The sequence below is a fragment of the Bos indicus genome, chromosome 3, assembly GCF_029378745.1.
Source record: "Bos indicus isolate NIAB-ARS_2022 breed Sahiwal x Tharparkar chromosome 3, NIAB-ARS_B.indTharparkar_mat_pri_1.0, whole genome shotgun sequence".
NCBI lineage: Eukaryota > Metazoa > Chordata > Mammalia > Artiodactyla > Bovidae > Bos > Bos indicus.
This window is the reverse complement of record NC_091762.1, coordinates 108,352,821-108,375,702: the sequence shown is the minus strand read 5'-3', so window position 1 is coordinate 108,375,702 and position 22,882 is coordinate 108,352,821. Positions and strand designations below refer to the sequence as shown.

General features: G+C 50.4%; 4 protein-coding genes across 6 annotated transcripts in view; 2 read left to right on the top strand and 2 right to left on the bottom strand.

The window, feature by feature from the left end:
- The first annotated feature begins 1,663 nt into the window (after window positions 1-1,663).
- On the top strand, window positions 1,664-9,725 carry MANEAL (mannosidase endo-alpha like). 2 transcript variants are annotated; one of them, XM_019957802.2, is made up of 4 exons: window positions 1,664-2,265; window positions 3,482-3,591; window positions 5,734-5,810; window positions 7,383-9,725. In XM_019957802.2, the coding sequence occupies exons 1-4, from the start codon at window positions 1,722-1,724 to the stop codon at window positions 8,017-8,019; spliced, it is 1,368 nt and encodes a 455-aa protein (XP_019813361.2). In that variant the 5' UTR covers window positions 1,664-1,721; the 3' UTR covers window positions 8,020-9,725. The 2 variants fall into 2 exon arrangements, with proteins under 2 accessions (XP_019813361.2, XP_019813362.1); XM_019957803.2 differs by lacking the exon at window positions 5,734-5,810 and having other exon boundaries at window positions 2,110-2,265.
- On the bottom strand, window positions 9,709-13,744 carry YRDC (yrdC N6-threonylcarbamoyltransferase domain containing). Its single transcript, XM_019957804.2, has 5 exons — window positions 13,220-13,744; window positions 12,254-12,368; window positions 12,023-12,142; window positions 10,921-11,063; window positions 9,709-10,590 (listed from the first exon to the last, which is right to left on the bottom strand). Exons 1-5 carry the CDS (start codon window positions 13,600-13,602, stop codon window positions 10,521-10,523), a joined length of 831 nt encoding a protein of 276 aa, XP_019813363.2. The 5' UTR covers window positions 13,603-13,744; the 3' UTR covers window positions 9,709-10,520.
- A 30-nt stretch (window positions 13,745-13,774) lies between these two features.
- On the top strand, window positions 13,775-14,902 carry C3H1orf122 (chromosome 3 C1orf122 homolog). Its single transcript, XM_070786823.1, has 3 exons — window positions 13,775-13,869; window positions 13,960-14,161; window positions 14,426-14,902. Exons 1-3 carry the CDS (start codon window positions 13,835-13,837, stop codon window positions 14,519-14,521), a joined length of 333 nt encoding a protein of 110 aa, XP_070642924.1. The 5' UTR covers window positions 13,775-13,834; the 3' UTR covers window positions 14,522-14,902.
- Window positions 14,903-19,099: 4,197 nt separating this feature from the next.
- The window catches only part of MTF1 (metal regulatory transcription factor 1), a 40,499-nt gene continuing 36,716 nt past the window's right edge, over window positions 19,100-22,882 (bottom strand). The window contains exons 10-11 of one of the 2 annotated variants that reach the window (XM_019957800.2): window positions 21,899-21,962; window positions 19,100-20,702 (exon numbers count right to left, since the gene is read on the bottom strand). In XM_019957800.2, the coding sequence (XP_019813359.2) occupies window positions 20,272-20,702; window positions 21,899-21,962 (495 nt within the window). In that variant the 3' untranslated portion in view covers window positions 19,100-20,271. The remainder of the gene's footprint in view (window positions 20,703-21,898; window positions 21,963-22,882) is intronic. The other variant, XM_019957801.2, reaches the window with a different exon arrangement.

Here is a 22,882-nt window from a genome sequence, read left to right as displayed (position 1 = left end):
ATGGGTGAAACAGTTCTCAGAGATTTCTGAGAGGCTCTTCTCAGCTTCTAGTCCTCAAATTCTGCTCAAATAAAAATTTCCATTTCTGTCTTAGATCACCTGGTTAACTTTTCAGCAACACTACCATGAATTCTCTCGAATGCAGTTTCTCGGGCTCCCGAACTACCCACATTTCCCAGTCTTGCTCCTCCTCTTCCTGGGGTTCCTAAAATTCACTTACTCGTGAAACAAGAATCCAGTGCCTACTACTATGCCAAGCTCTATTTTAGATACTGTAGATATAGTTGCTCATGAAACAAATTTACTGTCTTCATGGACCAGAGAAGGAGGCAGACATAAACAAAACTTTTTCTGAATAAGTGAAATAATGAATAATGCAGAGTTCGGACTTAACGTTGAGTGGAAAACTTATCATTGTCTACAGAATATTACACCAAAGTATTCACTCCACAAGCAACCCTGGGAACTGAGTGGCAGACCCTGTTCTTCAAGCCCTTGGGTTCTTAAACGGTGAATGTGACCCAGTGTCTGCCCTCTGCAGCTCGGAGTCCCGAAGGAACTTCCAGCAAGTGTTCAGTGTTAATTTTGTTCGGCCCTGCAAAAGTGCTTTATGGTAGCCATCTCATTTAGGCCTCACTGCTGAAGCTGAAACTCCAATACTTTGGCCACCTCATGCGAAGAGTTGACTCATTGGGAAAGACCCTGATGCTGGGAGGGATTGGGGGCAGGAGGAGAAGGGGACGACAGAGGATGAGATGGCTGGATGGCATCACTGACTCGATGGATGTGAGTCTGAGTGAACTCCGGGAGTTAGTGATGGACAGGGAGGCCTGGCGTGCTGTGATTGATGGGGACGCAAAGAGTCGGACATGACTGAGCGACTGAACTGAACTGAACTGAACTCTAGGAGGTTGTCCAAGGACAGAGTGCTTGGGATAGCTGGGTCGGGAACAGGCAGGGTGGACAAGAGTTCTGGCAAGGAGACAGTCGTGATCTTTGGACTAAGGCCCGGTCCGTGTGACCTTGTGCAAGTCACGGTCTCCCTCGTTCTCGCAGGCTCTCGCCAGGGTCTGTAGTGTTTTCTCTGGGGTTTTCCCGACGCTCCTTTAACTCGGGATTCATATTCTGCCTGGGGTGTTTGAGAAAAAGTCCGAGGGACGCGGGATCTGGGGCAAAGAAGGAAGATCTCTGAGATAGGCAGAGAAGGTGAAGTCAGTTAAGAGGGTACAGCGGGGAAGGAGGTCACTGGACAGAACTATGACAGACACTGCTTTCTTCCCCACCTTGCCCTCTGCTCCCACGCCCTCCAGCGCCATCGCCCAGACCTTCTCTTGGGCTGCGGAAGGAGAGCGGCCCTTTTTCCGCAGCGGGTTCCTCCAGCGCTGCCCCAGGCTGAAAGGCGACAAATCCTCCGCGAGCCGTCCGCTTGACTCAGACCCCGGGTCCTTGGCCAGGGATCTCTCAGCTCGGCCACTCTCGGTCTGGGTCCCCGTCCACTCCCCCCGCGGCTCGCGACCGCTTGGTCTGCGCCGCCTGCATTCTCTGTGTGCGGGGCCCGCCCGCACTGCGGGGGAGAGGCGGGGAGCCGCCCACGCCGCTCTCGGCGTCGCCGTCTCCCTGGGACGCGCGCCGGCTGCGCGACGCGCGGGAGCCGGGCGGGCAGCCATGGCGCGGCGCGCGCGGAGGTAGCCCGGCGGGACGCGGGGAGCGCGGGGGCCGCCATGGCCCGGCGGCGGCGCCGCGCCTGCATCGCGCTGTTCTTGGTGCTGCTCTTCGCCTTCGGCACCCTCATGGGCCTCCGCACGCTCAAGGCTCCGGACGGACTCCCGGCGCTGGGCCCAGGCCTGGAGCTGGCGCCCTTTGAGCGACACCCGGAGGGGGCCCCCGCGCCGGCCGCCCGGGCCCCGGCCGCCCCCGCCGCGCCGCCGCCGCCGCCGCCCCGCACCGCGGGCCCGGGCAGCTCCCCAGGGCCGGCCCCAGCAGAGGCCGAACCCGCCCCGGGGCAGAGTCTGCGCGTCTACTCGGACCTGCACGCCTTTTACTACTCGTGGTACGGGAGTCCCGGGCGCGAAGGCCACTACATTCACTGGGACCACGTCATGGTGCCGCACTGGGACCCCAAGATCTCGGCCAGCTACCCCCGCGGCCGCCACAGCCCTCCTGATGACTTGGGCTCCAGCTTCTACCCGGAACTGGGGCCCTACAGCTCCCGGGACCCCGACGTGCTACGGGAGCACATGACCCAGCTGAAGGAAGCCGCCATCGGTGAGCTTACCCCTCCCCCATCGCTCGGGCCCCCAGCCTCGCCCTTCTTCGTTCCCACACCCCAACTTCCACTGCTCCTATCGCCGGGCCTTTGGTCCCCCTCACTCAGCCTGGCTTCTTACCCCTTCTCTTCCAGAACTCTAATTCCATGCTCACCAAGAGGCACCGCCCCCATCTCTTGAATTCCGACCCCTCCACCTCTACCGTCTGACAACCCCCCGCCCTCACTTCCCAATTCCAGGGCCCTTTCCGAGGGCGGAGCTGCTGGGAGGGTCGGTGGAAGGCGTTTGCACCAGGGCTGTCCCAGGGACAGTGAGGAGAGGAGGGCAGTCTTCATGTCTGTTGGGCTTCTAGGTTTGGGTAAGTGAGCCCTGGGTACTCTGGCCCGGAAGGAGTCTGGAGATCAAAGCAGTAGCACCTGGGATGGCCTCTGCTTTCACACCAGGGACAGGGTAGAGCCTCAGCCCTTCCTACTTTTTCTGGCAGCAGAAAGGAAAGTTTGCACATGTTGTATGACAGACCCTGTTCTATTTGCAGTAAGGGGCCTGGGGGCTTTTTCATCAGATACTCTGCTTGGATAGAAGTCCATCTGTAGGCAGGCTGGGGTGGGGAAGCTGACATTTCAGATTTTGTCACTGAATTCTCCTGGATTTTACAGTACATTTCAATTTCTCTGGAACCGGTTAATGAGTGTGGAGGAGAGGGGGAACTGAATGCCAGAGACAATGGTGGGATGTATTCACAAATAGCACAGAGGCTGTCCCTCAGGACAGACAGAGGGTTGACAGTTGAGACAAATGTTATTTCCACAAGAAGGGTAAGATGACCTCTACTCAGGGCTCTTCTCCCTCAGAGATACTCCTCTCCTCCAGAGATAGGGCTGTGGATTCCTATCTTCCAGGTGGATGAGGCATTGTCCATCCATTCCCCTTTGTTTAACTACTTGCTAACGCAGGCCAGAGGCTGGCTGGGCTCTGAGGCTCCTTCCTGGCCTGGAACATTAGGGCTCCTGCAGCCATGGAGCTTCAGCACCGCAGGCGTGGACAGCTCCAGGGCTCAGGCTCAGGGCTCTGATCTGCAAGAAAAGAACCTGGCAGGAGCATCAATCAAGATTTCATTCAGAAACCATTTGGCAGTTGGAGATGGTTTGTGAGGGAGCACGTCTCTGTTGTGAGGCATTGTGTGTCTCTGAAGTATCCTCTGTGTTGTGTCTCAGGCGTCCTTGTCCTGTCCTGGTACCCACCTGGCATGGCTGATGATAACGGGGAACCTTCAGATGACCTGGTGCCTGCCATTCTGGACACCGCCCATCAGTACAACATCCAGGTGAGTCTCCAGGAAGAGGTCAAATGCTCTCTAGCCCATGCTGGAGATGTCCCTTCCTCCACCACAGGGATGGCGCCTCTTGGCATTAGTCCAGGTACACATATACATAGTAAATGTGATGCTGGGAGATAGGGATCTAATAAATACTGCCTGTGTCACTCTTTATTTTTTGAATTCTGGACAAAATACTTTGGGGAAAATAAATAGAGGATAAATGGGAGACTAAATAAATATCACTTGGAAGAGAAGAGAAAGGCAAGGGAGAAAGGGAAAGATATACTCAATTGAATGCAGAGTTCCAGAGAATAGCAAAAAGAGATAAGAAAGCCTTCTTAAATGAACAATGCAAAGAAATAGAGGAAAATGATAGAGTGGGAAAGACTAGAGATCTCTTCAAGAAAACTGGAGATATCAAGGGAAGATTTCATGCAAGGATGGGCATGATAAAGGACAGAAATGGTAAGGACCTAACAGAAGCAGAGGAGATTAAAAAAGGTGGCAAGAATACACAGAAAAACTATGAAAAAGTCTTAATGACTCAGATATTCACCATGATGTGGTCACTCACAGAGAGCCAGACAGCCTGGAGGGTAAAGTCAAGTGGGCCTTAGGAACAAACGTACTACGAACAAAGCTAGTGGAGGTGATGGAATTCCAGCTGAGCTATTTCAGATCCTAAAAGACAATGGTGTCAAAGTGCTGCACTCAAAATGCCAGCAAATTTGGAAAACTCAGCAGTGGCCACAAGACTGGAAAAAGTCAGTTTTCTTTCCAATCCCAGAGAAGAGCAATACCAAAAAAATGTTCAAACTACCATACAATTATGCTCATTTCACAACTGAAGTGACTTAGCAGCAGCAGCAGCACATGCTAGCAAGGTACTTCTCAAAATACTTCAAGCTAGGCTTCAGCAGTACATGAACTGAGAACTTCCAGATGTGCAAGCTGGATTTAGAAAAGGCAGAGGAACCAGAGATCAAATTGCCAACATTCATTGGATCATGGAGAAAGCAAGGGAATTCCACAAAAACATCTACTTCTGTTTCATTGACTATGCGGAAGCCTTTGACTGTGTGGATCACGACAAACTGGGAAATTCTTAAAGAGATGGGAATACCAGACCACCTTACCTGTCACCTTGAGAAACCTGTATGCAGATCAAGAAGCAACAGTTAGAAGCATACATGGAACAATGGACTGGTTCAAAATTGGGAAAGGAGTACATCAAGGCTGTATATTGTCACCCTGCTTATTTAACTTCATGCAGAGTGCATCATGTGAAATGCTGGGCTGGGTGAGACACAAGCTGGAATCTTTTGCCGGGAGAAAGATCAACAACCTCAGATGTATATACAGATGTATATACAGATGATATCACTCTAATGGCAGAAAGTGAAGAGGAACTAAAGAGCCTCTGATGAGAGTGAGAGAAGAGTGAAAAGCTGGCTTAAACTTCAACATCCAAAAACTAAGATCATGGCATCTGATCCCATCACTTTATGACAAATAAAAGGGGAAAAAGTGAAAACAGTGATGGATTTTATTTTCTAGGGTTCCAAAATCACTGCAGATGGTGACTGCAGCCATGAAATTAAAAGATGCTCGCTCCTTGGAAGAAAAGCCATGACAAACCTCGACAGAATATTAAAAAGCAGAGACATTATTTTGCTGACAAAGTTCTGGATGGTCAAAGCTATGATTTTTCCCATAGTTATGTACAGATGTGAGTGTCGGACCATAAAGAGGGCTAAGTGCCAAAGAATTGATGCTTTCAAACTGTGGTGTTGGAAAAGACTCTTGAGAGACCCTCAGACTGCAAGACCAAGCCAGATCAAACTTCTTTCCGCAGTTTCAGGCAGCTAGTGCCGATCACTGGGAGCTGGCACATTAAGTTGAAATCTATTAGCTTGCAATAGCCCATCGGAATGATTCCTAAGGCTCTGCTGTGGGAGGTGGAGAAACTTCTCACTTCTCTTTTTTGGGCCTGAAGGGCAGTGATTGCTTTTATTTCCATTATGCCCACCACTGCCAGGTCTCTCCTGAATGCTGCCTCTTCCTCAGGCCATGGCTGGAGCACAGGCTTTGTAGGTTTTGCCCCTGGACAGACGCTCACCTGACCAATGTCCCTTGTGTCTGTGGCAGGTGGCCTTCCACATCCAACCCTACAAGGGCCGAGATGACATCACTCTGCATGACAACATCAAGTACATTATTGACACGTAAGGCTCCAAGGCTTGGATTTTGGTGGGGATCAAAATGGGGGCAGGGATAGGTTTGGAGGTGTAGGTCAAGAGACAAAAGGGCAGGATGCCTGTGTCCCCAGCATCTAAAAAGAGTGAAACAGTACTGGGCTTGGAGACAGCAAGCTGGGATTGCATTCTGGTTCTGTGGTCTCCATATTGTGATCAGAAGCAAGCCTCTTAACCTTTGAGCCTTGTGAGAGTTGTTTAGTCACTAAGTCATGTCTGACTCTTTTGTAACCCCATGGATCACAGCCTGCCAGGCTCCTGTCCATGGGATTCTTCAGGCAGGAATATTGGAGGGTTGCCATTTCCTTTTCCAGGGGATCTTCCTGACCCAGGGATTGAAACTGCATCTCTTGCATTGGCAGGCGAGTTCTTTACCATGGAGCCACCAGGGAAGCCCTTTGTGAGAGTTACATAAGCTAATATATGTGAAAAGTGGCTTGTAAATGGCTTGCATCTATCATTCATTCATTCATTAAAAAAATATTTATCAAGTCCCTTCCAGTGTCCAGGCACTGTCCTAAGTCCCAGTTGTTTAGCAAATGTGTAGGGCTAGCAGAGTTCACAACCTAGTGTGTGTTTGGGGTACAGTGGAGCAGACAGTAGTTATAGACAACAAAACAAATAGTGATCCATACTATGAAAAAGTAATAACAGAATAAAGCAGAGTAATGTGTTAAGAATGTGCTCAAGAAATGGCTTTAGAATGAGTGCTCAAGTGAGCTTCTCTAAGACATGTGAGCCAGCATTTAAATGAGGAGTCAGCTGTGCAGAGATCTGGGACAGACAGAAAACACCATGAAGAGGGCTGTCAGATGCAAAGGGCATCCGATGGGACAACTCTTGACAGCAGCCAGTATAACTGGAATGTAGAGGTAGATGGGGTCATAGCAGGAATGGAGGTGGGCAGGGCACATCAAGTGGGTGGGGCTTTGCTGGTCTCGGTAAGGAGCAGTGAGATCTGATTCACACTTTAAAAAGATACTGGATTAAGCACAGCCAAAAAATGAATAAATAAGAGGCTGGATTATAGGGAGATGGAAGTAGGAGCCTGGAGACCAGTTAGGTGGCTGTCAGTATAGTCCAGATGGAAGATGGTGGAGCAGGGATAAGTGGTTGTAATTTGTTGTGTTAATCACTCAGACTGTTGGCAACCCCCATGGACTGTAGCCCGCCAGGCTCCTCTGTCCACAGAATTCTCCAGGCAAGAATACAGGAGTGGGTTGCCATTCCCTTCTCCAGAGGATCTTCCCAACCCAGGGATCAAACCTGGGTTTCCCACATTGCGGGCAGATTCTTTACCGTCTGAGCCACCAGGGAAGTCCTGGGACAGGGAAGTGAGGCTTCAATAGAGGAATGACAAAGCTGGGGGGAGAGAACTGGGTTCTTGCTTACAGGCATGATGAGTCCAACTGTGGAGTCCAGCTGGATCCAAAATTGTGCTTGGGCATCAGGAAAGGTCTCATGCATGGCCAGTCCTCTGGGTGTGTGGGCTTCTTTCCTCTTAGGCTGCTGGCTCAGCCTTTTCTTTTTCCTGCTCCTCAGGTACGGCTCCCATGGTGCATTTTACCGCTACAAGAACAGCATGGGTAAGAGCCTCCCGCTCTTTTATATCTACGACTCCTACCTGACGTCCCCTGAGGCCTGGGCCCACCTCCTGACACCAAACGGGCCCCACTCAATCCGCAACACCCCCTATGACGGGGTCTTCATAGCGCTGCTGGTGGAGGAGGGCCACACCCATGACATCCTGGCTGCTGGATTTGACGGCATGTACACCTACTTCGCCTCCAACGGTTTCTCCTTCGGCTCCTCCCATCAGAACTGGAAAGCTGTGAAGAACTTTTGCGATGCCAACAACCTCATGTTCATTCCCAGCGTGGGGCCTGGCTACATTGACACCAGCATCAGGCCTTGGAACAACCACAATACGCGGAACAGGGTCAATGGCAAGTACTACGAGACAGCCCTGCAGGCAGCCCTGACTGTGAGGCCTGAGATTGTCTCTATCACCTCTTTCAATGAGTGGCACGAGGGCACCCAGATTGAGAAGGCCATTCCCAAGAAGACGCCGACTCGGCTGTATTTGGACTACCTGCCTCATCAGCCCAGCCTGTACCTGGAGCTGACGCGCCGCTGGGCGGAGCACTTCATCAAAGAAAAGGAGCAGTGGCTGATGTGAGGTGCCTCGGAGCCAGGGCGGGAGGTGCTGAATCCCAGCCTCTCTGGAAGATGGCACCACAGGGGGCTCGGCTGAGGTTATAGGCACTTGCTCCCGAGTCAGCAGCTAGGTGCTTCTGGGCCCGTCAAGTCAGGGCCCATGGGGAACAGAGCTAGTTCCTCAGGCAGGTGGGTGTCCTGCAGGGATGGGAAAACTAGGGGGTGTTCCAGAGTGGGAACCCCAGGGGCTGGCAGGGGACTGCACTTAGCCCCAGGCAGCTCCACGTCGTCAGTCAGAACACTTTAAACAATTCCTTCTAGCTTGGAACTCAGCTGGTTGGTGTTGTGGAGTCACCAAGTCACTGCTCACAGAAGGGTGTCAGGGCTCTGGGCCAGCATGCACCTGCTCTTCTGCCAGCCTGTGTCCTCCCCAGGCCTCCCTCCCACATCGGCTGTCTTCCCCAAGTTAAGAAACCATACTTAAGACTTTATAAAAGGGAACATTCTCAGTTTAAGCTCTTCCCAGTAGATTCCCAGACCTGATTATCAGGATATAATCCTGAGCATTCGCACATTTATTCAACACACCCTCGGCGAGCACCTTACCACGTGCCAGGTGCTGGGGGAAAACCTGACCAGGAATGGTTCCTGTCTTCCTAAACTTACAGGAGCCAGCTTTCCTTTTTCCTTCTTTGGTGTGGCCTTGTAGCTAGTGCCTGAGCACAGCTATGAGTTTTTCCTTTTATCAGCTTTGCCCGCTGCTGGGAGTTCACTTCATTTTCCTCGAAGAAAACACCTCTGTGCTCCAGAGCTTTCACTTTCCTAGATGATTATTTAGCTCCAGGAGAGGACTAGGACACTCCCCATCCCCATTAGCTGCCTGAATTGAATGAGGCCCACTCACTAGAGCCGTTTTCAGTGCTACTGTGATTTGTATTAAATATGACGTGTTGTTCCTATTCTCCAGCCAGGTTTCCTTTTGCTCCTTCAGGTCAACAAACTCTGACCCCTCAGTCAGATTCTGTGATGAACTGCCAAGTGGGATGGGCTGGCTACCACATTAACACAATGGAAAAGCCGAGTTTGCTTAAGAAATTAGTAGTTTCAACAAGACTTTTAGAGGGAATATTTAGCAAACCAAGGCTTATTTACAAACTAATATGCTAATTGCAGGGATCCTCAAAGCAGGCCCTGGGACACCCTCTTGTCAAGATTCTTAAGATCTACTTGAAAACATACATTCGAAACCACTGTATTGAGTTTATGGGCTTAAGACTGAATCCTAATTCTGAGAACTGGGATGTGAGGGGGCAGGGGAGGAAGTGGGCCCTACTGGTCATCACAAGGACTCCCCAGTACCTGTTTAGTAACAGGTACTAAACCCCACCAATGGATGGGGCAGGCTTGGTCACTTTGCTGTGATTCAGTTGGGGAAAGAAACCAAGGCAGGCAGGGACAGGTGAAAAGGGCTGGATAGTGACCTGGAGTAATTTACAAGGGAGTGACAATGAGGCTTCATCTCACACATACACATTTTTAAAGACACTACGGTCAGACCAGGGGGAAGGGGCAATAATTCTCACACACTGCTGATGGTAATGCAACTTGATTGAGTTCTTTTGAAGGCTAACCTGTATCAAGAGCCATAAAAATGTCCATATACTTGGACCCAGTAATCCTACACCAAGGAAATAATTCAAAAGAAGAAAAATAAAACATTTACAAAGATGTTTAATAGCATTCTTTTCTATTAACGAAAAAACAAAGTTCAAATGCCCAACAATAATTATGTGTAATACTTTATATATATATATATAAATACTGCAGAGTAGACACTGGATTTAAATAAAGGTATTACAGGTATAAATCACAATTTGTATTATGAATAAATAAGAAAAAAGGGGCTAAAAAAAAGATTTTCCAACATTCTTTAATAATTTGGACACCCCTCCCCAACCGAGCTTACTTCCCATCATTAGACCGAAATGATGACTCTGCCAGGCAATTACAGCACAGAACCAGCCCTGGTCCAGAGGAAGCAGTGTTTGGCCTATGGCTCCACAGGTTTTATCCTAATCTGGTTCCAGCTTCAGAAGCACAAAGTGCCTTTGGTCTCCTGAGACTCTTAAAGAAGCATCAACTGATGCACTAGCTGATTTGGACCTTAAATGCCACTACCCCCCAGAGAAGAGGCTCTCATTAGATTGCAAACTGGTTATTTTTCAAAAATCAAAGGAAGAAGAAACCTGTTATCTGAACCAGGCCAAACTAGGAATGGACTTAAAATTTCTATTCACCTTTTAGCTAATATAGGAAATTATAGATACTCCCAAACCAGGTGTGAGGCTTAACCAGCAGCTTCTGAGTTCTGGTCTATACAGTTCAGAAAGAAACTCTGCCTTAAAAGGTCAGACTACTAACACTGTAGCCCTAGCAGCCTCTGCAAATGAGGCCTTGCCAACCACCAGCAGTCGGATACATAGTGTCCAGCACCAGCCCTTGGGCCTTCCCTCCTCCAGAGTGTCACCAGCAGGATCCATGTGAGGGGAGCAGCCCATACTCCCGGAGGATGGCTGAAGTACTTTCAAGGGCACTGGGGAGGAAATGGAGGACAAGTTAGGGTGTGACTTCTTAAAGCCCCGAGCCCACCAGAGTCTGGACATCAGGGACCTCTAAACTCTTTGTAATATGCTCTGTTCATCAAACCCGTGATGGACCCTTTGAATCCTGAAAAAGCCAGAAAACACTAGCAAACTTAGTTCCACTCCACCCACCAGCTCTCCAAACTTCCCACCCCACTCAGGGCAAGATAGGAGGGGCAACTTTTTTTTTCCCTCCTGGTCAAGGCACTTTTGTAAATTGCATTTCACAACCCCCGCTCAAATCCTACCCCTGTGCCACAGGAAAAAAAAAAGAGACTCACCAACCAGGACGAATGATGCCAAACTTTCCAGGCACAGACAAGTCAACCACAGTTGAGCCTAGTCGACACTCTGGGCTCTGGCCGTCCCCAATTGGTCCCCCATCAATGATCAGGGACAAGTGAGGCCACAGGTCCTGGAATTCCTGAGAAGAGGGAGAGGCATCTGCAATGTCACACACGCACAAGGCATATATGCAGAGGCCACACAGCTCTAAAGCAGCAGGCATCTTCCTCTAAGCAGGGGAAGGAAACTCAGGGTCAGCTGTAACAAAGACACTGCATTTGTACCCAGGATACCACATCCTATGAGGTTTGGAGCTCCCCCACGTTAGCACCCCAAGGAACACCTATTGAGAGCTTAAAGACAATCTTGCTATGGCAAGAGGAAATTCCACACACTGCTTCAGTTTGGGAGGGAGGAGTAAAATGACTGAAGACCTCAGTGGGAATCCAAAGCTGTAGGCTCTACCCTTGACTTTCCACCAAACTCTGTGTGACTGTATGCAAGTTATTTTATCCAGGGCTATAAAAGGGCTAGACTGGATGGTCACTAAAGGTCCCTCCAGCCCTACCACTCTAATCCTGAAGCTCAGCAGAACTCTGGATCAGGGTAGCAAAGAGAAAACAGGTGGACTCAGCAAGTGCATGCCATTGGCACTCAATCCCTGGGCTGTGGAAAGGAGTTTCCCTTCAGAGCTGTGGACTGAATTGTTAAATGACCTAGCTTGTAGCAGAGCTAAGAGAACAGAAAAAGGAGTCCCTGGGATAAGTGACTTAACTTTTCAGTCTTCTGCTGAGGCAGGGAGCGGGGGAGAGAAAAAAACATACTTATTATGTCTCTTATTGTTAAAAAGACACTACTGGAAAAAAAAATCAATTCTCCCCCTTGATTCTCCAACTTTAAAACTTTTCTGAGGTTATTCTGGATTTCTCCCACCTCTGCCAAATGGGCACACTTCCTACTATTAACCCAAAAGGGTGGCTTTCCTGCCAGGCAATTCCAGTGAACCATCATCATCCGCCCCCGGCCCCGCCATGCCCTGTTCAGAGGAAACTGTGGCCTGGCTGATGTTTCTGCAGGGAGGACTGGGTTTACTCTCACCTCAACATTCAGAGAGCTGGACTGGGAGCTGAGGTTGGCACTGGTGAGAGCGAGTGGCCCCCCAAACATCTGGGCCAAGTCCTGCATGAAGGCGTGGTCAGGAATCCGGATGCCTACAAGCTATGAGGCAAGGAGAAAGGGGTCATAAAAAGGTTGGAAGGGGTGGGGAATGGGCCTGGCATGGATCCTAGCGAAAGCCAATGGCAGGACACAAGAGAAAATCTGACTCACAGGAGTGAAAGGATTCAGGTCCTTGTTGAGCTCCTCTGAGCGTTCCATCACCAGGGTCACTGGTCCTGGCAACAGGTCCTTCAGGAGCCCCTCAGGTACTCTCACGTGGCAGTACCTGGGAAACAAGGGGGCGCAAATCCAACCAAATGAAAGGCACTGCTGGTCCTATTCCAGAACCTAGGAAGATCTAGGAAAGGTGACCTGAGGAACTACAGTGGGATCCGCCTGTCTCCCCTTTCACCCCCAAGAGCTTGAGCAGAAAGCAGGGCTCCAGAGGAGCACCCCAGGCTTGGATCCCACAGGTTTCTAGTCTGGGAGACTACAACAGCTGCACCGCTACCGCGCTCCGAGTTTTATTTTCTACAAAGTACTCCCTCTGTTAACTTAAGCTACCGTGCTCCCCCTTTTTTCTTAAGCCGTAGGAGTACCCCCACCCCAGTATCACAAAAAACGCCAGGACAATAGGGCCTCCGCCTGCCTCTTTCCGGAGAAGGCAATGGCACCCCACTCCAGTACTCTTGCCTGGAAAATCCCATGGACGGAGGAACCTGGTAGGCTGCAGTCCATGGGGTCACTAAGAGTCGGACACGACTGAGCGACTTCACTTTCACTTTTCACTTTCAAGCATTGGAGAAGGAAATGGCAACCCACTCCAGTGTTCTTGCCTGGAGAATCCCAGGGACGGGGGAGCCTGATGGGCGGCCGTCTATGGGGTCGCACAGAGTCGGACACGACTGAAGCGACTTAGCAGCAGCAGCAGCAGCAGCTGCCTCTTTCAGCGCCGAGTCCTCGATCACGTTCAAGGCCTGGCAGGCGCTAAGTGCTCCATACACATTTCCAGTTCCGGATTCCTGGGTGAGCCTGGACAAGCCCCTCCCGCTCTCTGCGCCTCAGTCTCCCAAGCCTGTCACCGGAAACCCCTCCCGCGGTGCCGCCCCCAGCGGGGCCGGGTCGGGGCGGCCTCACCTGTAGACGTCGGCCACGCGGCCCAGGCATACGGCCAGCGGCTTGGTCTCGCTGCGGCCCTTGACACGGTACACGGCGCCCAGTGCTTCCGAGCAGCTCGCCGAGCAGGCCAGGCCGTACAGCGTATCGGTGGGGACGGCCACCACGGCGCCTGCGCGCAGCTCGGCCACGGCGGCCCGGAGCGCCTCGGTCCAGCCGCCGCGCTCCGGGTTTGCGGCCCGCCCGGCCCCGCTCCCCGGGAGCCGCAACAGCCGGGCCCCCGGCGTCGGGCTTGGTGAGCGAAGGAGGCGCCCGCTCCGGGCTGAGCCCGCCGGTCCCTCGCTCAACCCCATGCTGGCAGCCACCACGGCCCTCAGCCCCCTGCACGGACGTGCCGGAGACATCCGCCCAGGCCCGCTTCCGGGAGGAAGTGACGCGTCCAGTCATCTTCCGGTCCAGGAGGCTCGGCCCCACCTCCGCGCCGGGCAACTTAAAGGGACCGCGACCCCCAAGAGGATTGAAGGAGACCGGTGGGGACGGGGCGGGGCGCTGCTTTGCAGAGTCCTAGCGCAGCGCTGGGGGCCGGGGGGTGGGGGCGGCCGAAAGGGGGGCGGTGGTCGGGCCGCGCAGGCGGAGATGGAATGGGGCCCGGGCTCAGACTGGTCACGGGGGTGAGAGGGGGCCCGTCGGGGCGGGGGGAAGGGGTTCTGACCCGGCGCAAGCGCCGGCCCTGACCGTCTGTCTCGCTCTCTCCCGGGCAGGGAGGCTGCCGGCGTGGACCGTGGGAAGGCGGGGCTGGGGCTCGGCGGGAGGCCACCCCCGCAGCCGCCCCGGGATGAGCGCGCCCAGCAGCTGCTGGACGCCGTGGAGCAGCGGCAGAGGCAGCTCCTGGACACCATCGCCGCCTGCGAGGAGATGCTACGGCAGCTGGGCCGCCGGCGCCCGGAGCCGGCTGGTGGCGGGGTCAGTGCCCACCCCGGGCTGGGCCTGGGAGGTGGGGACTGCCCACTGGCCGCACTTGCTAAGCCCTGGCTTCCCCTGGAGGGTGGACGAGTGTCCCCACTGCTTAACCCCCTACTGCCTTTCATCTGGACGAGAGGCTTTGAAAAAGTTAAGTGCTATCCATAGCCAAACGGCCATCTCTTTCGGGGCCTAATCCAAGGCCTTTCCTCCCAACCTCACTTTTTCTTTTCTCTCTTTCCTTTTTTCCCCCCCTGTTCCAATCAGAATGTCTCAGCCAAACCTGGAGCGCCCTCCCAGCCAGCTGTCTCCTCCAGAGGTGGCTTTCCAAAGGATGCTAGCGATGGAGCTGCGGAGCCTTGACCATTCCCGAGCCGGGCGCCCTATCTTCTCTCCCTCCCCGGGGCTGGTGGCTGGACTCTGAACAACTCCCTTTCAATAAAGGGGCCAGTCTTCACTGGCAATGGCTGGTATTTGGCTGTCAGCCTGGGGAGGCAGCTCTGCTAGCAGCTGGGTTCACTCCCACTTCATCCTGGCTGAAGGCAGTGCTGAGCTCTGAAATGTAGCTGACGAATGAATACCCAGTCTGATTACCCAGATTTGGGCAGACCAGCAGTGCTCGCCAGAATTATCTGGCCTGTTCTGGGGGATCCAGGTGGTGTTACATGTCCATTTCATGCTTTGGGGTCTCCTAGCCCCACAAAACACTTTTAGCAGAGCCTTTATTAAAAGGAATCCTGCAGACTCTCCTGGTGACCGACCTTTCCTTTCTGTCCCCTCTAAAAACTCTGATGCCTGGGGAGTGGGGAAGTGGTTGAAAACTGTCAGCCATGGGTAGGGTTGGGAAGAAATGCCACAGATACTACCAGATTTAAATAAGCATTTAATTAGGATTTCATTAGTATTTAATATTGCTTTTTTCAATTCCAAAAAGTTAAATTTTCACTTCTTAGCAGATATTTTAAAGTACAATATTAAGTTTATACAAAATGAGCAATTAAGCAAACACCATTATTTCACATTCTTCAAAAATACAAATTCATATTTATTCTTTTTTGGGTTTAGAGGTTTCTTCCTTTGGAAGTACTGAACCTGTAACGTTTTCATATCGCTCAGTGGAAGTCCGTTGTTCCCATGTTTCACAAATAAATTTGGTAGGCTTTTACATAATCCAAATAAAACTATTTGGGATTTTAAAAAACTTTCAACCAAGACCTCTGGCCAATGACTAGTGTGTGTCAAAAAAAGAAGGTTGTTGTGGGTCCTGCCTCTCCTGGCCAGAAAATCTGAGCCAGAGATTCAGCAAAACCCTGTTTCCAGCCACCTTCCCCAAACAGGAACTAGGAGTTTACAGGGAAAAAGAACAGCCACCTTGAATTCCAACCTCCCACCCCCATATTCTCCAAAACACAACAAAGGATGTAGACTGTTGAGTCAAACAGCGCCCTGGGGAGGCCTGAGGACACAGGGGAAAAGGGCAAGACGGGCCTCTTGGACCTGGCACCACTATGAGGATAACAAGGATATTGCAGAAAACTCCCCTGGGTTTGGTGAAGAAAAGATTTTATGAAAAATTTCCCCGTAAGAAAAAGAGTAGAAACTGCATTGAGCTGAGAAAGTGACATGACATCACCCAATTTGGGGCCCAGCAAGCACACCACCAAAAGGGCAGTGTGTGGTTTTAAACTTTGCTTCCAGTAAAAAAAGCTTGTACTATGTACACAATGACATAAAGATCCAGTTTAATTTGCATTTTTTTCAGTGCAGACTGAGAAGCCCTCTCTTGAACAGGAGTAACAGAAATGCCCAACAGTGATCATCAGCTTCCCCAAAAGGTTTCAGAAGAAACATGGGACCCCTTCTCTTGCCTCCCAACACATGCAAGAGAAAAGAGGCTAAACTGACGACCAATCAGAAATATGCTTAATTCAGTTTTGTTGCCTCTCCCCTCCCCAATATTTAGGAATGGTCAATTTCTGATCTATCTCATAGCAGAACTATTTGCATATGATCTATGGAAATCTTTCTGCTTTGGCTGAAATATGTTTTAAAACTTCTCTATTCGTTGTAGCCTGAAAACTGAAGATAAAATGGGAGGGGAGAGGAGTGAGAGGGAAGGAAGAAAGTTCATAAAGCAGATTATTAACAGCTTTGTTTACTGGATTCAATGAAGGCTGGAGGCTTTTGCTTAAAGAGCCGACAGGATGGCTAGGGTGGTGACCCCCACCACCTTCCCCAAACATATTTCTGATTGGTGGTGTAGAAATACTGTAAACTCATTAGCAATATTGTTGCAGTTCCACAATCAATGATTTCAGTGACTCTGGAGAAGTCTTTAGGATTAAGGACAATAGACCTGATTACAAATGTAAAAGTCTAGAAAGTGCCAGGTGTCTACCTAGGAACAACCGGTTTCTTCCTTTCAGGCATCACTGTGTAACGGTGAAGGGGGAAAGATGGCAAACGGCCAAGCAAAAGTGATGAAAAAGGGCCTCAACAGTCAGCAGAAGAAACAGGACCCGCAGCAGTTCTTCAGAGAGCCTGAGGGGGTGCCCTTGGGCACACAGGGAAGGCTTGCATAGATTGAGCAGTTGCTGAGAATGCATAATAGTGTTTCCCTATGGACAGCCTCATAGCACAGGGCTGATAGAGTGGAAAACGCGGCCAGGCCAGGGTCACATGGGACAACGACCGTCAAGCTACACATATTGCACCAAGGTAAGTGCTTTTCTTGTCACACCTCAATTTAACTTTTTTTCTGAGCAAAAAATAAAACTTTGTGGAAAGTATATATATGTATATATATACACACACAAAAGAAATTGCAGCAATTGAGTTAAAGATAAAATAACCTAAAGTGCTTTTTTTTAAAAATTATTTCTTTAATATACCAATATGAGGTTCTGCAAACCCGTCCCTTTGGACACATTCAGCATTATACAAAATCTCTCAGAAAAACCCACCCGCCCATTATCCCCATCAGTCTGCTGCCTTGACCCTGAAAGTAAAACTCTCCAGTCTATTAACTCTCCAGAGATGGTGAAAAGAAGTCCCTTTCTTCTACCCAGAGCAGTCTTCACACCTGAAGGCCCCTCCTGGGCTTTGTACCATGATCTCCTTCTAAAGGGGGGATGGGGTGGGGTGGGGTGGGATTCAGTGAGTGACACCAGTTCCTGTCATCAAACTACTGATGCCCCCGAGAGGTTGGCCAAACTGCCAGGAAAGGTAAGGCCACTTTCCCTCAATGCCTCCCTCACCTACCTGGGAAGGGCCAAATTCACTAAGGCAATTTGGTGGTGCCAGCCAAAGTTTGCGGCCACCTGCCAAGCCCACAAATCCCCAAATTCCCCAGGCTGACTAGCACCCTATAAAGGGGCAGTCTAACTGGAGATGCCAGTGGGAACAGAAAGTCTCAGTCTACGGGGGGTTTGATTAAGGTTACCGTGGGAAGAAAAAAGGCGTGATTTTACCTGCTGGAAGTCTGCACACCTTCCCTAGCTTCACCCTAGGATCGTTCCTGGGTTTGAAAACCACTCTTCATGAAGGCTCTTTGTGGCTCCATTTTCAGTGGCCCTCTCTTCTCCAAGGCCCTTGGCACTAGAGACCAGGCTGATAGAAGGGGGTAGGTAGGGTGGGGAAGAGTGCGAGAAGAGGAAGGAAATGAGACTGCCTACCCTGTGGAGTAAACCTGCTCTTCACAACCACTCACTAGCATTTTAAGCATATCCCTGATGTTTTCAAAAGCCCCCCTGTAATCAGTCGCCCTCAAAAGGCAGATACTTCAACTAGAAAAATCTGTCAGCCTAAAACTCTGCTTCTTCACCACCCTCAACCTTAGGAGAGCAGAAAAGTCACTGACCCAAGCAGACCCAACACAAGCACAGCAGTGGGGAAGCAATATTTCAACCATGGGCACTTCCGACGGCCTTCACCGGGCTCCTGTTTTCCACCTCAGCTCCCAGGAGCCACATCTCAGGTGAGCCTAGGGTGCGCGCATGGGGAGGTGTCTTGGGACCCCACTGTGCTGCTGTCTCTCAGAAGGTGTAGAGAAAACAGCCAGGGACCTACCGCAAAGCTTCCCACAAGCTCAAGGCTGAGTGACAGCCAAGGACAACCCATACTCAGCAGCTGTTTTCCAGGGAGACGAACCCACTGTGGTAACAGAAGGTTCCTCCTGCCTTATCAACTTCTGCTGAGGTCAGTGGTCACCCAGAACCCACCAGTTTTTTGGACAGGAGAATGCAAAGGGTCAAAAAAGAAACGGATTCTCCTGACTAGACCCCAGGAGTGAGAAACCACCAGCTGCTTGTAGTAAACCCCACTTCTCTCCATGGCAGTCACATTTACCACCTCTGCCCTCTCATCCGAATCTGTCCCTGAACATCCTGTTAAAAGCAGGGCCCCTGGCTTCCAGGTAAATGATTACTCTAGATACTGTCTTGGCTGGCCCTGAGTAATGGTGCAGGGAACAGGAGAGTGACAAATGCAGATCTCGTCACCTTAGGGAGTGAAACAGGAAGGCGAAATCACGGCTGCTTTCTGCCTAACGTTGCTGACTCAATAGGGCAGCCCTGTGTGTGGCACCCTACTGCTTGCTCAAGGCAGGGACGAGGCCCTTGGGAGGCAGAGGCCTCGTTAGACCTTGGGCCATACCTAGTTTCTGAGTTCAGTGAGTGTGGGGAGCACTCGTGACTACATTAATATAGCCAGTTAAGAGAAACTTTCCATTTTAGTGTGGATTGTATTTTATGTTTTAAGAGGCAATGACTGACTCGGAGCCAAAGGCAGAGAGATGGATATAATTCTATACACAAATAAAAAAATTTTTTTCCCTATAACACAACTTAATGAAACATTCCAAATGAGATAACTTATTGCAACATTTCAGGCTTTTTGGTGGAAGGGGAATTTTTTGTTTTACCCTGAGTAGAAGATCATCGCTTTGTGTTTTTTTTTTTTTTTTTTCTTTTTTCTGTTTAGAAATCATATGACTAAGCCGAGCAAGTCACATCCTTCTTTGCACTGTACTAGGCTGTATGCAAAATCCAGAGCGGTGAGAGGCAGAGATGGGGGTGGGGGAGGGCAACCAAAAGCCTGGCTGGAACCCAAGACCAGGATACCTGGCCTGCCGATGACATGCCAACCGAACATCACTCCCATCAAGCCGCACCTTCTCCTGATCAGCAAAATGCAGCTCTTCTGCTCCGAGGAAGAAGATACCATTCAAGGAAGGCAGACCACCAGCCAGCAACTGGCCATAAACCACATGTCCACTCTAGGACAAAACAGGGATGATCCCCAAGAAAAATTCATTACTGTGATCTGCAAGCCCTGGCAACCAGCAGAGAGAGAAGCGAGAACCCAGAGCAAACAGTATGATCATGTTGATAGAGCCTGCTCCGCACAGGTGTCAGGGACAGACAGAGAGCAGTCAACAACTTGCTAGGGCTCCGGAGGAAGCGGACAGTCCCCACAGCCTCGGCCCAGGATTTTGGATGCCCGTTTGTGATGCTGCTGGCTGCAGGGTGACATCAGCCATAGTCACCCTCAGCTCCACCATCACCAAGCACAGACCACAAAACCGCCTCGCCCGATCCCTGTCCAGCTCACGGCTGTCTGACCTGCCTTTGCCACATGCCTCTTGGATGGAGTGAGGGTCTGGCCTTGCAAGCAAGCTTCAGCCTCAAAAGACTCACAGGGCATCGCAACATCCAATACACTGAACTCCACTGCCCAACTACAAAGACCCCAGTGCAAGAGATGGGCAGCATCAGATTGATGGAAACCACACCCTTTCATTTAGAATTTTTATGCATACGAGTAACCTTAATTTCCAAGTTCACATGACAATAAGCAAAAGTGACATACAGTGCAGCCAAACAGTTCATTTATAACTTAGCCTTTTTTTGTGTTTTTGTTTTGTTTTTTCCAAAGATCAGTTCATTAAAAATGGATGCTCCTGGGATTCGAATAAAGAAAATACGTCTGAAAGGTGAGGATTACAAACAGTAGATTTCTTCATCCTTCAAATTGCTGACCCCCACGATGTTACGCATCACACACCTCCTGCTTCCTGCTCGGCCTGTTCCAGGAGGGGAGCACATGCGGGCCTTTCACTTGGAGAAACTGCTGGTCAGGCCCATCTCTTCCTCTTCCTGCAGTAGTGCTTCAATGGGAATCAGATTGGAAGTGGTGTCCAGGCTCTGGAGGGACAGAAACTCTGACATATCTATGGCACGGAGTGGCTCTGTCTGCGGGTCTGAAGGAGTCACCGCCTGTCTGCTTTGCTCACAGGAGGAGGCGGCAGTGGAAGAGGATGACAGGGGGATCGGGGGTGGGGAGAAAGTCTGTGGTGGCAGCTTCAGGCTGGGCCCGTCAGGAGGCTGGGCGCTCAGCGTGGGAGGGGGCGGGGAAGGACAGCCCTTCCTCCTGCTGGCCGCCCGCTCCTTGGCAGAGTCCCGGCACGCGCACTGACACTGACAGGCCTCCTCTTGTTTGATGATGATCACAGGAACACTGAGGCCAATCTGCTGTACAGCGCTCCCTGCGAGAGAGGCGAGAGAGACTGCTCTTCAAGTAGCCGCAGGGCAAGGGCAAGAGGACAGGAGGGTGTGAGACTAGCTGAGCACCGCGGAGGCAGAACGATGGGAAGGGTTGGATGCCACGCTCCAGGTTTCGTTCTGCTTTAAATTGGACCGCGTTCTTCCTCAAGAAGCCTCTGACACTCCCCATCCCCTCCAAGACAGAAAAGCCACACATCTAAATGCACCCTATTCTCCTAGCTTCATCTCTGGCCGCTCTCCCAGGCACCCACCATGCCAGCCACAGTGGACGCCTCTCTGCACGTTCTTCAAAGCTCTGGGCTCAACAGCTCGTCCTTCTGCCTCAATTCTTCTGGAGAACTTAACTCATCTCTGAGTTCATTCCCCTCCTCTCCCAGTGCCTCCAGGCAGTGTTTGCAGCAGGCTTATACCTCAGGGCTGGCCCGAGGGCACTGTCGTGTGCAGAGGGCACTGTACCATTTAGCCCTGCCTGCCCCAGAGGCTCTGACCTCCTTTAGGACATTCTGCTCATCTTTGCAGCCATGGTCTCTGACACATTTGTGCACACATTCCTCCTCTTTTTCCTATGTCTGTTGTGCACAAGCACACTCTGAACTTAGACAGGCTTTGTGTGTCTCAAAAGAGCTAGAGACCATGGGGCAAGAGAACAGGTTGGGGGCAAGGCCTGTCTGAGAACGAATGCTTTGGCGTTGCCACAAACTCACTGATGCCTTTGGGGGACTCGTTTCATCTTTCAGAGCCTAAGTTTTCTAATGTATAAAAGAAAGAGTTTGAGAAAAAGGACCCTTTAGCTTTATAGGAGTTTCTGACCCAGATGCTATTTCTTCATTACTGTAATTAGAAAAGAGTCCAGTGAATTAATAACTTCTCTCTTTAGCATTAACTGTGATTCAGACTTTGTTCTGGCTATATTAAAGGCTACATGTAAAAGGGAAAGAACCATTACTAGTTAAAGAATGTTAAATGTGGTATTTATGCTATAAGTGCAGTAACTTTCAATAGCTTTAAGAATATGAAATACTCTAACAGAAAGACAATACATGATAAATGTAATTTAAAAGAAATTAAAATGTAATTTAAAAGAAATTAAAATCCAGGGCAAAGCAAGATTAACTAACTGTGCCTCAGGGGGCCCAGAGAGTTGACTTCCATTTACAGCTAACACAGAATTACGTACCTGTGCTACTGGCCACTGGTACTGCAGTGGTAAAAAACACCTTCTCAACTTTAGATGCTTGCTGCTGGGGGGAAAAAAAAATCACATTTATGGCTACTCAAATATGATAGATCCCCAAGGACATGACACCTCCCCACTTTTAACAGTCATCCATGAGGACAGAAAACCCTCAGTGTTCAGGATTTTTGCACTGAGCGATGTTTTGTTTGTGCTCTGACATGAGGTCACCACACTGCTGGACATTCAGTGCTAACAATGTAGCCGTCTTTGTCCCCTACTCCTTGGCTGTCTCCCAGCTGCTTAATCCAGTAGGTTCTATGTGCACAAAGGCTCCTCCAAGGTTGCTTTTCTCAAGTGGACGGTCTTCTCAGGGGGAGCCTGAGGGCTAGTTTCCCCTCTAAGTTCTCTACTCCCTGCTGACTCCCGAAGTTCTTTTTACCCCTTGAGGACTAAGCTGCATACTAAGGACAGGCCAAGACTTCCTCTCATAGGCAGAAGACCTATGAAGGCCCTAGGCAGTATGGTGTAAGCTGCACAGGATGGTGCTCAAGGGTGAGCCCTGGACTTAGCCTCACCAGGATTCAAGTTCAAGCTTGGTCACTTACTAGTTTTTGATGTCAGGAAAGTAATTTAACCTCTTAGTCTTGGTTTCCTCACCTGTAAAAACTGGGATGACAACCCAAAGACTCTCCCAAAGGCCCCAAAAGGATGAAATGAGATGATGCATATGAAGCCTGGGGCATACCATGGGGATTCAGCAAATACTAGCTGTACATATGATTACTAAGTAGGACCATCAAGTTGTGCCCAGAAACCACCCCTCACTTTAGTACACTTCCTATTCAACTGGCTATAGGGTTTTTGCTTTCTCCAAGTCATATTAAAAAGGGCTTTATCTTTCGTCCTTTTAAGGAAAATAAAAAGTGCCTCTAGGATGAGTCTAGGAGGAATATGAACGCAAGTTATAGGGGAAGACATTCTGAA